This window comes from Lissotriton helveticus, chromosome 1_2 (genome assembly GCF_964261635.1).
Source record: "Lissotriton helveticus chromosome 1_2, aLisHel1.1, whole genome shotgun sequence".
NCBI classification, from domain to species: Eukaryota; Metazoa; Chordata; class Amphibia; order Caudata; family Salamandridae; genus Lissotriton; species Lissotriton helveticus.
Window position 1 is genome coordinate 309410567 of NC_136058.1, and position 12445 is coordinate 309423011.

Genomic DNA, 12445 nt, shown 5'->3' on the forward strand with positions numbered 1-12445 from the left:
CATTACCCACTCAAGTTTAATGCCTGCATGACCGAAATCGCTTATTGGATGAAGGCCAACTGTCTAAAGCTGAGCACAGACAAGTCTGAAATTGTGATATTTGGGAAGAGCACATCACTGGGGGACTCTACTTGGTCGCCAACAGAGCTAGGACTGATACCTATGCTAAGAATTTCACAATCATCATCAATAGCAAACTCCACATGACCGCCCACGTCAATGCCGTCACCACTTCATGCTTTCATACCTTGTAGATGCTGAGGAAGATTTTAAAATGACTCATAATTAAGCCCGAGTGGAGCTGGCGTAGTGCCGCTACATGGAGTTCCATGGAGCAGGAAAAAACCTCAGAGGAACTCCGCTCCCTCCGCCCTCCCTAATTAATTACAATTTTTGAAAAGCAAGATTATAGATAGAGCTAATTTTATGAAAGAAAATGAGTCCTTTAAAGAAACTGTAAAATCAGTGGAAGGATGAGGAACAGATGGAAAGCAGAATTATATCACAAATACACACTTTTATTCTTTCAGTTATCCTGGAGTGTTTCCATAAATAAACGTGTTTGTAAATCTTCCCCTCTTGCACATACCAGGTGTTCTGGGTAGCTCTACAGGGTAAATAACCTAATGGTCCATCTTTTAAAAGGCATCTTTCTCTGCTCACCATGTCACAGTTGATCACAAGAGTTCTGTAAGAATAACAATTGAAATGTTGGGCTCCATTAAGGAATATAACCTTTACTCTGTTAATGATGACTCAATCAGAGAAAGGATTGAGGCTAGGTGCACTAGGCACTCAGAAATGCAGGAGTAACAGCAGGGTACTAGGAATAAAACTGGGAGAACACTGTGTCGGAAAATATCTTCTTTAAAAAAAATCCCATGACAGTTAAGGTCAGGCCACTCACCCTTCTCCTGAGAGGGGAGGCAGAGGCCTTGCAGTAAGGTGCAGCGTGGATGGGACACCCCAGCAGCTGAACATTGAGCATGTGACAGGGTCCTGTGAAGGGGTCTTTAGCCATCTTGTTCTGGGATCATTGTCTGATGCTCTGGGCAATGTTGGACTTTGTGTTTCACATGATGGAAATTGCTGTATCAGACAACACATCTGCAATGCTCACTTTCCATTCTCACCAAGTAATGGCTGAAAGGGAACCAATTGATAACCCTCGTTAAATGGCTAGTGGCCACCAGTGCCAACAGATGAAAGAGTATCCAAGATGTAGCTGCTTGTCACTCCAATATTTAGTAAACATCTGACTACCGGGAGAAGGGAGATCTGTGCGGATTCTGAACCCCTGGGTGGAATGCCTCACTCAGTTTGCTTCAGTGATGTTACGCCCTGTAAAGGAACTGTAGACAGACCACAGTCCTCTTGTCCTCACACTTCTTGTGACCATCACCACAGTTCTTGTCTCTTTAAAAGATGTGCACCCAATCCTATATGGCAGCAGGAAGGATCGCACGGTTGGTCCCAAGCAGGCTGTCACTGGTGACTGTAGTTCCTGGGGACAATGTCCCTGGAGAAGGGCTTCCAAATTCCATTTTTATGCATTGCTCCATTGTCGCCTTGCAGAATGACACTCAATAGCATGCTGACTCCTCATGTCAAGTCAGTAATCCAAGGGGAAAGTTAACTTTGTGGAGTTGTCCAGCCGTTGATGAGTACAAAGAGGAACCAATAAGATCCCCAGCCCGACCTTTTCACGAAGGCGCGGATGTCATGTCTGTGATGCTGGATGGTTGAGGCCAATTTGGTTAAACTAAGAACTGCCCAATGAGGTTGGCGAGTCCCAGGAGTATGAGGAAGACATGAAAGATGGTAGTGAGGACCGTCCGCTTTCCTTTGCGCTGCAGGTCAATCAGGTGAATCAGGAAGGGGAAGATGAAGATGAAGACCAAGCCACATATAGCGCCAGAGTACCTACAAGAGGAAAGCACAGGATTAGTCATGCCTTGCCTTTGTGATTTCAGTATAAAAAACATAAAAACAGAGTCATCAACATGAAAGAAAGATCACGCTTCATAGAGGGCTCAAAGTCGGTGGTATCCTTGGTTTACGAAAAGAGTGAGTGGGAGAAGCCATTGAACTCTTTGGATGAAAAATCTCCACTGAAATACTTATCATGGACAGATATTTGGGATTGTATTACATGTAGATCCACATTTAGAAACCTCTTGTGTCATCTGTGTCAGTCAGGCAAGTCACTGCAAAATCCTTGAGTCATATTTTTAATGTGGTGTGGTATTCCTTTTGCCTGACCTTTCAGGTGTTATGCAATGCAAGCTTGCGTCCTTTTGCTTATAAAATGTTATTTATGCATGCAAGGTGGGTGTTCTCACACAAAATCATCACAATTCCAATGCGATGGTATCATCATATGTCATACAGACACCCACAGTGTAACCTAAGGTCAGATTGCACCAGAAACCTAGGCATGGTCCTAGCAGGCGCAATAAATGTCACAATTTCCTCAAAGGCATATTTATGACTTTTGTGGCGCATGGCAGCGCAGCAAGCCACCTTGCTGCACTGCCCTGCATCACAGCGAAAGGGCAGGAATGTATTGTATTTATCCAATATAACACATTCCTGTGTGCTTCCCTGCGCTGGTGCCATTTTGGCAGCCTAGCGCCAATGCAGGCATTACTCCACAAAAACAATCCTGAGAGGCGTTTTCCTCTTTCTATGTCTCCTGCAGGATGCAGCACACATAGAAAGGGAGGTATAACTTTTTGCACATTCACAGGTGTACATGGTCTTGTACATCTGGGAATGAGTCAAAAACCACGGGAGTTGCGTGGGAAGACACATGCAACACCCATTGAATGCCTACCCAGGGGAGAGTAATGCAGCGATTTGTGCTGCGTTGCATTACTTCAGATTTTTGGAGGCACTCAAAGTCAGGCAAAGTGGCTTTGCATGGCATCAAAGATCTGACTTAAGGTTCTTGCACCACGTTGCATGGTGCAAGAGCAACGCAAACCAGGTCATAAATATGGCCCTCAGTGCCACACACTTCCCTTCACAAAATTATTTTAAGCCATCAAGTGATTTCTTTTACGGAAGAGTGAGCTTCTGAGACAAGGCAATCTACAAAGAAGGAGAGGATTTATTGACAGAGGATCAGCTTTATTAATCTGAGAGAGGGGGATGTCCATTGACTGAAAATAGAAAACATCTTTGCTTTACGGGACAAAGTTGGACTAATGTTACAATTCAAGACTTGTTGCTCACATGCAGCATTCCACCACATGTGAAGCTAATGTCAGTACTGCCTTGGTTGGCATTTGGATCCAGCCAAAGCACTTGTGCCAGGATGGCTGGAATTTTACAGAGTGCTTTCTCTTCATTTTTTTTGTCAAAGATGGTTTTATTAAAGTTTTTGTAAACAACTCATGGCACAATCCGCCCATGTTCCCACACAGGGGCGATCTGGTCAAAGGCAAGCAATCAAACGAGCAAAGGAGGAACCCAAAGATCTAGGTTTACGTACCCTGGTCCCAGTGTACGGGTCTATTTACAGGTTACAGATTCTGAAAATAATGGGTACTCCAACAAAACCTTCTTGGCATAATTGTCAGTGGGAGCTCACTTGGCTCCAACGTCCCTCCGGTGTAGTGTAGTTCCTATTATCCCAATAGGCTCTGCGCATTGGAATAATACCTCCAATAGTATAGACCTAGACCAGACGTTAACTAGGTCTTCTACTGTCGATATTAGACTTAAAGTTTTGGGTTTGCCAGCTAGCTCAGAGTTCACTAGAAACTTTCTCGAATAGACAAGGAGGAATTGAACCTCCCTGGATAGACAAGAAGGGATTTAGTTTCTGACAACCATAGAACATGACAACTTTGCTCTCCCCTAATCAAGAGTGTATCTCTAGAGTCGTGTGAAAACAAAAGACAACTTATTTTACTCAGTCAGTACGTGCATTCTTAGTTTCACCAGATTGTAGAGAAAAGGAAGAGACGGGCGTGTTCAATAAAAGATGTTATTTATTGATCAGTCTCTTTTCTCGTACAAGAGTAATGAATCGATATTATTGCAATACTTATGGTTAAGTAAAGTGCATACAATAAAAGCAGAAGTATAAAATAATACTGTAAAAACATTTATATGGTTTCTAAGCCATATAGTGGTTTAAAATGGATAAAATAGATACATACATATAAACATTTGACTAATCGTACTCAACTGGTGCTTCTAACCACGCCTACCCCAGTGTACCTGACCTAAGCCTAATACGTGGGCGGGGATAGAAAGTAGCAGTCTAAGTTAAGTTTGTTTTGCCAAGTGACTGATTCAAGAATTCTCTGCAAGGGGTTATTCAGTTCCGTACCTGAGGTCTAGGATGGTTGAGGGATAGTATCTCTCGTCTGAGGTCTCGATATTCCAAGCTGCCTGCGAGGGCTGCTCGGAAGCGCCGGAGCTGGATTTCCCGGCAGGAGAAAGCAGCGTCTCGTTCTCAGCGCGTCAGGAAGGCGGGGCAGCGCCGGGGGCTTCGCTCTCTGCTGGGCTTCGGCAAGTCTCGCTGCTCCGATCTCGTCACCACCGCGTGTGTTTGCTTAAGGAAATATCGGTAATATTTATACCTGTAAGGTGCCGAGATTGACGTAAGGATGGACATAGATACGTCAATAAGGATGTCATACGAGCTGGTCGTTAGCGCATTCTTTTACTGAAGTTCTCGGTGAAATCAAAACAATGGCCGCAGGGTTTTTCCCAGGTTGTCATAGGTTTGATTTGTTTTGAGAACTCCCTATGCCTTATCAGGGGCTGGAGAAATATTGCTTGCCTAATTAGATGGCAAGCGTTATGACCTAATCAGATAACGCGCTCCTGTGCCGTGGTCTGGCGTAATCAGATAACGGTTTCTGCATCATGGGATGGCTGCTAGTTAACTCGTTAACCAGAATAGGGTCAGGAATAGGGGGATCGATACAGAACCTATAGGAATACATCACACCCACTCCACGCTAACTATGGCCATATTTACGAATCTAGGCATAGTAAAACATACTGTAGAGTATCGTGTATACCTTACCACCCCAAAATACACATAATGCATTTTGAAATTATGTAACATACGGGGAAAAAATAGTCACATGTACTATATGAATTTAAGCAGTAGACTAATGCTAAATTAATCACGCATGTTTACATTATTAGTAATCGAATATGAGAATTACACATGAAATGGCTCTTAATACAGAAGAAAAGTTCGAGACCACTTCATCACAGTTCAAAAAATATTTATAAACATACCAGCGGGCAGCTAATGTCTATGAAGTTTCTAAAAATAGAAATTAGTTCTCTGAGAATAGTTCTTACTTTAAGCAGAAGAAAAGTGTCCCGTAAAAAAAAATATTTTGGGGCTGCTAAAAAAATTGCTGTCCGTGGACTGGAGGAAAAGTCGATCTTGCTACTTTATTATTAAAGTTGAAGGCCAAATTCAAGGTGTCGGGAACGCCGTGTGCTAGCCTGTTCAAGAGTCATTATTTCTGCTCTGGTGAGAACATCATATCGTTGAGACTGCTGAAAAAGCTGTCAACAGCTTCCTGTGAGAGTTCCACTAACTCGGAAAAGGATGTAACCATGCATTCATGTGCATGATTGTCTCCATTGACGTTTTGATTAGTATTGCTGACAGAAGGTTGTACCTGATCGATGCTGCTTTCATCTTGATCTTCACTACCCCTTAATCGTAGTGGTGAAGTTTCCACGAATGCCGTCATCAGGATTGGCAGCCGTTGAGGGCAGCACAATGCATGAGCCTTTACCGGACCCAACAATGTTTTTGCATCCATTGGCGCATCCGATTGTAGCGTCAGACAGGTGTCCAACACGCATTCTTCTCCGCACAGCATGCACCTTAATACAGGTAAAACACATCTTTGCCATATCAGCCGAAATGAAAGAAACCAAGTCATGTTCAGGTCTCTAAGCCTGGTTAGTCCCAGGATTTTTGATATCCGGTCCCGGTATCCAATGGCTCAGATTGTTTCTTCCCTTGTCGCAGGTGTTTTGTCTGTGACATGGTTTGCCATAACGAAATATAAGGACTAAGAATAGGATTCCTGCAATTAGTCCCAGAATGAGGGGAACGCCTCCAAAAATCGAATGGACGAAGTCTGGAAAAATACCCAGTATGGCTTTGAATGGTGTTAATGCCATCGAAAATACTGTCTTAAATACCTTTGAGACTCCACTGGTATCAGAAATATTTAAGATTTCATTCAGGATTTCTGCAAAATGTATGGGGGAATTAGTTGATAACAATGAGTGAATCTCTGCAGTCGTCCTTGCGACTAGGAGATCATACGTTTCTTTTGATGACGTGAGCCTGGTCGGCGTCTGAAGAAGCACTGTTTTCATTCTGCTTAAAGTATCAACTCGAATAGAAGTAATTTTCAAGTGAGGCCATGCCCTTGCCTCCCTGTCTGGAAAGGAGCTGGGGAACAATAAGCGTCCACAGCACATGACCTTCGCAGTCGTACTAACGAGATAAGGAACCCCGGGCAGTAGACTACAACATCTGCGATCCACAATTAGAATGTAACTCCCGTTATAGAGTCTTTTAAAGAATGGTTCTATCTCTGTTGCAGGTGTGCCTAGCTGGTGACATGAAAGGTTATTTGAGTTCCCTTCACAGGCTCCATGCAAACTAATTCCATTACACAGAAGTGTACCGCTTAGTGACATCGCACAATTATTGCCACTAAGAAACACTTTCTGTCCTTTATTACTGACACATGCATGTGAATAGGGCAAGTTCCATGTTGTCTTAATGTACCCTTTTCCCAATTGTTCGTACATGCCAGCCTGTATATATTTTTGGCAGTATTGAAACCTGAAAGTTGATATCGGAATATTAATTATCCCATGTATTATCCATTCAATGACAGGTCGTTCTGACATTGTCAATGGTAATCTCTCGAGTTTCTCAATGCTCAGGATTGTATAATCAGCACCCTTCTGTGCCATACTGATCTGTTTATCAGTAAGGTTAAAGATAGTGAATAGTGACGTTGTGTTGATTAAACGCCAAGGCACATAGCCTGAACGCAGGTTTTGTAACGTCCAGCCAAGCTGTACAATAGAACGCAATTGAGACTGACCGTGTTGTAACAACAGTAAGTCTTGCGATATTATGTCGATTGCTGATGACACAATGCTGTCCAATGAAAAGATTCTGGAGGACAGAGTCATTAACCCATTGTCCACTACAGAAAGCGATTTTTCCAAATTAATACGGTCAATTTCCCGTATACTTTCTGCTGTCTCAATTTGAGTTATCTTCCAGGCCTCGTTGTAAGCTGCATATATAGAGGCTGCTATGAAGCGCTTTTGACGCTGTTTGCGTGGTCCCATAATGAAATCACGCAAGTCAGCACCATCAGTAAGTAAAGTTAGGTGTTGCTTAATTTCTGTCAGTGTGGAAGTTTTTAGCCATTGAAGGCAGAGTTTGCCCACACTGTAGGTGGTGATTATCCCTGGGTGTTGTCTTTGGGAATATCTAGGGTCTGGCCTGGTCAATTTGAACCCCTGTGTTTTGTTCAGGAATCTGTCTTGACAGTTATTAGTATCTGTTGGCCAGATCAACCATTGTTTCCAATCAGGATTTGTTCTGTTTTGGTTTAATACATAGTTTACGTCTATTTCTTCATCTGCAGAGTTATTGCTGTTCATTGTTGGTTTTGGAATAGACGGTTTATTTAAGTCTTTGATTTTGGCTAATCCAAGACAGGTATTTTGTTGAATAGTTTCATTCAAGAATATAATTTGTTCTGGGATCATGCAGGCTCTAAACAATGATTCTATACCTTGTACTTGCCATTCTTTTGTACCCCAAACACTTTTTACTTCAACATTTTTATCCCAATAATCAAAACCAAATGTATTCATTTGTTCAAAAAATGAGTCCGAATATATCAATTTTGTGTTTGTAAGCATGGTTTTTGTTCCTGTCTTATTTGACAATTTGAAATAAAATGTTTCAGCAGTACTTGTGTTGAACCCTGAAAAGTATGAATATTTGTCATAAAAGGTTCTTGAGCTTCCTTTTGGAGGGGTTGCACAATGTTCCCATTGATTATAATTTAAAACATTTCTAGGTTGTGCTGATTTATGTAAAAAATGGTTACCATAGTGGTTGTAGCAGTACATACTATCATAATTAGACGAACCCTGCAAATAATCATGTTTGGTAAATTTAGCAGACATCACTAGATCAGACATCATGTTATTAATACTTTCAAAGTCCCAATCATCAGCAAATGAGTTTGGTTTTACAAAGTCACTCAACGAGATCTTGATTTGGTGTGGATATTTGAGGATCTCTACCGGACCATAAATTTCATAGACAGTATTGTCCCATGCTACCCCACCCGGTATAGGATTGGCTGTGAAATTGACTGAAGAAAGTTCTCTTTTCTTGACGTGTGAAGATGTGTGTGGCTTGAGGATCAAGTTGATTTTCTGGCTTGCTGTGTCCATTTTTGCATATTTTCCCTCAATGAAGCGTCCCAAAGATAGTATCATGATGAGCCAAAGTATCAGGATAAATACACCAAATGACACCCAAAATTCAATCCACGGAGAAATCAGATAGGTTTCTTTCAGCTGTTTCAAAAGTTCCTTAGCTTTATCTTTAAAAGTTTTTGTTGATGGCTGTGTCTTTGATTCACTTAGATCTTCAGAAGAATCTTCAAAGTTGATGAAGTAGCCGGATGCCGTTCTGTCTATTGTTCCAATTGCTTCAGGATTACTGTTTCTTGCAGCTTCAGCATATTCATTTGTTACTTCATTGTAGGTTGGTGTGTCTCTACTAAATGTCTTTATTTGGGTTTTCAGAGGTGTGAGTTCCATTGCATTGTTGCATAGTCCTTGTTGTTGTTCTGTAGGCGTTTCGAATGTGATCAGCCTTTTAGTTAGCACCTCTGTACTTGTAGCAAACCTTGGTGTTCTACTACTTATCGGGAGTCCACTTGGCCTACTGTTTGTTATCGGCCACATGATTGTGGTTTTACCAGGTCGATGGATACAACTCGGTTCTCCTTTTTACCAGCAAGCGGCGGTAGTACAACTGATCTTGTCCCGTTGATGGACAAGACAGGAACTGCTTTTCTGTAAGAAGGCCCAAATTCCTTCTTTACCGCGATCTTTTCTCTGACTAGATCCCCGACTTTTGGAATCCAGACAGGTCTTGCTGGGACAGGTGGTGGTTCTTCAGTGGTTGTTGGCTGCTGTTTCAACTTTATGTTGCTCAGGTCTTTTCTTGTTTCGTTTAAGTCCTGTAAAATAGCCAAACGATCTTTGATATCAAAGCTTTTTTCTTTTACCACTGAAGTCTGACTGTCAAGATCTAAGACTAGCATCCTAGTTCCAAACAGTAATTCGTACGGACTGAATCCCCTCAGAGAATTTCTTGGCAAGTTGTTTAGACTACGTTGGACACTTATTAGATGTTTGACCCACCCAGCTCCCGAACCTAATACCTTTGCTGTTATAGATTGCTTTATGTCACGGTTTTTTCTTTCAACAATTCCGTTTCCCTCGGGATGAAATGGACAAGAATACCGCAATGTAACGCCCATGCTGACCATGGCCTCCTTATAAGCTCTAGAGCTAAAAGCAGGACCCTGGTCCGAATGCAGCATGCCAATTGGGTATGTGCCGATAAAGACTCGCAAATCTTTTATAACAGTTCTGGCGTCAGCCGTTCGCTGGGGCCACATCCATATGAATCTCGTGCATGAATCCACTGCGACCAAGATATATTTATAGTTACCATCCCTTTGTAAGGGACCACAGTGGTCCAGGTAAACACAGGCTAATGGTTTATCCGAGATTAGAAGGGGTGTCTGTGCTGGTCGTCTCACTGTTGATACTTTCATTTTTTGACATATTTCACATTCTAGAACATAGTTCCTGGTTTGTCTTCTCATTTGTGGCCACCAGTATCTCTGTTTTAATAACGATACTGTGGCTGAGACGCCAGCATGTACAGAAGCAAGTCCTTCGTGTGCCGCTATGATGAGTCCTAACCTATGTTCCATGTTTGGAATTACTCTATCCCCCACTCCAGGGATTCGAGCAAATGGAACGTTATTTGCATCAGTTATGTATGAGTACTTTACTGGAAAGCCTTTCGGGAGTGTTTCTATCGCATCTTTTACTGTAGCGCTGACAGCTTGTAATATATCGCTGTCTATTTTTGTTTTTGACCGAGTGATGGCAGCTACGGAAGCCGTTTGCACAGCTGCCTTCGCGGCCTCATCAGCCAATGAATTCCCTGCAACGTGAACGCCATCACGTTGATGACTCAGTGTATGTATCACGTGAGTCTTTGGTAGTTCCTTTTGTAAAAGAACTACTTGTTCCCAAAGCATTTTTTGCTTTATTGTTGCACCTGTGTCATCTTTGTAACCGTTTTGAATCCATTTCTGTAAATCGCTGTTATATGATTTGACGCAGTAATATGAATCGGACACTATGAGTGTCGGGAATTCGCGATCTGCATTATCTAGCGCCATTTTCAATGCTATTATTTCAGTCTGTTGTTCTGAATTAGTTTCTACTGAGTGTGTTTTTGTTAATAGAGGTCTTAGTTTACCTCCGCGCCACACTTCTTTTGTAATCTCACATGTGGGGTTGTATGCTTGTTCTCCCCAAACGGGGGGTTGAGCATGTCCGTCTGTATAGATTACACAAGCGTACTGTCGTAAGGGCAGAATGTCGATTGGCAGAGGGAATGTTCTTTCATATTCTAGATATTTTAGTTCCTTTAGTTCCGGATCAAAGTAGTATTTTACTTTGTCCATTGTAATGGAATTCACCCATTGTATCCATTCCGGATTCAATGCTGTTGTTGGTAAATTACACGGGGTTGTTAATGCCTCAAAGGCTGATTCTGCTGTTCTGACTGTGATGTGTCTACCGTCAGCTTTATCTTTTTCTCTAGCTATTGCGGTTTGAACTGCATGAACAATGTTTTCTTTAATGCTGAATTTCTTTTCAGCTTCTGTGTACAAGTGTGATTTGAATGCAATTGGTACCTTTTCTCCCTCATTAGAGGTCAGGTATGTGAATCCGCATCTTCCTGGGATGACTCGAATCACAAGGTTGCGTGTGTTATCACGTGTTTCTAATTTTGTTTTAACTAACATATCTGTTTGTAAGGATCTCAGAATTTCTGTGTGTTTTTGAGTCCAATTTGATTTTTTTAAATCTGGTTTTATTAGATCATAAAGGGGTTTGACCCTTTCTGCGTAATTTGCAATGTATGTTCTTCCGAAGTTTAGGAAGCCTAGAATTGACTGTAGGTTTTTTAGTGTTCTAGGTGCTTGGAGTACGGCACATTTCTCTAGGAAATTGTCAGCCAGGCTTTTGCCTTCACTTGATAATTCATATCCTAAGAACAGGACTGTTAGATGGGCAATTCTAGATTTTTTAAAGTTGAATTTGTAACCCTCTGCTGCGAACCCAAGTATTATGGTGTTCACTCTCTTCAAGTGAGTATCCAAGTCATCGTCTGTTAGGTATATGTCATCGACATAAGATAATGCTTCGTCATCATATGTTTGTAGTAACTCTGTTACCCTCGCTGAGAAAACTCCTGGGCTGTTCTTGTACCCCTGGGGTAACCGACAGAATTCTTTTTGAGCGCCATTTATTGAGAACGCTGATAAGTATCTGCTCTCTGGTGCTATATTTTGACAAAAGAATCCATTCGAGATGTCTAATGTTGTTTTATATTTTTTGCGCACTATGTTATTCATTAGTGCAGCACTATGCGAGTTTTGCACTGCAAAAGTTTTGCAACATGAGTTAAGGTGTCTGTAATCCAGGACTAGACGATATGAATTGTCTGGTTTGGAGACAGGAAACAAAGGGTTGTTCATTTGTGAGGTGCAAGTTTCAATCACCCCCTGGTATTCTAGTTGATCTAGAATTTCTTTTACCTGTTTTTTAGCTTCTTGCTTGATTGGATACTGCCTTTGTGCAGTAGGTTGTGATTTTAACTGGATTTTGTGAGGAGGAGAGTCCTCATCCCATCCTACATGATTTTTATATAAAGCAGGAGCTTGAGCTACTGCCCACTTTCTTGCAAGTGTATATTTTTTATGAATTGGAATATGATTTGAGAAGGCAGGCATAATTATTTCTTCGCCATGTGGGCACTCCCTGACGAACTCTGGTGGCCAGTCTTTTTCAGCTAGAAGGATGTCATAGCCCTCGGAGAGATTATCCCAAAAAAGGCCCCTTATTTTTCTAGTCTTATCCCCTTCTATACGTAAAGTTATTTCATATATTTTGTGAGGTTTGCTAACTCTGGTGTCTGCAGTTTCCACCTGAATGTATTCATTCGTGTCCACTGTCTCCAGATGATTCATAAGGACTTTGCGTGCTATGCTCACTTCTGCTGCGCTGTCTAGCATTG

General features: G+C 41.8%; 1 protein-coding gene across 1 annotated transcript in view; it reads right to left on the reverse strand.

Moving 5' to 3' along the window:
* Positions 1-610: 610 nt before the first annotated feature.
* Positions 611-12445, reverse strand: part of LOC144803510 (neutral amino acid transporter 9-like) — a 278514-nt gene continuing 266679 nt past the window's right edge. The window contains exon 9 of the mRNA XM_078671868.1: positions 611-1923. Within this exon, the coding sequence (XP_078527994.1) occupies positions 1758-1923 (166 nt within the window). The 3' untranslated portion in view covers positions 611-1757. The remainder of the gene's footprint in view (positions 1924-12445) is intronic.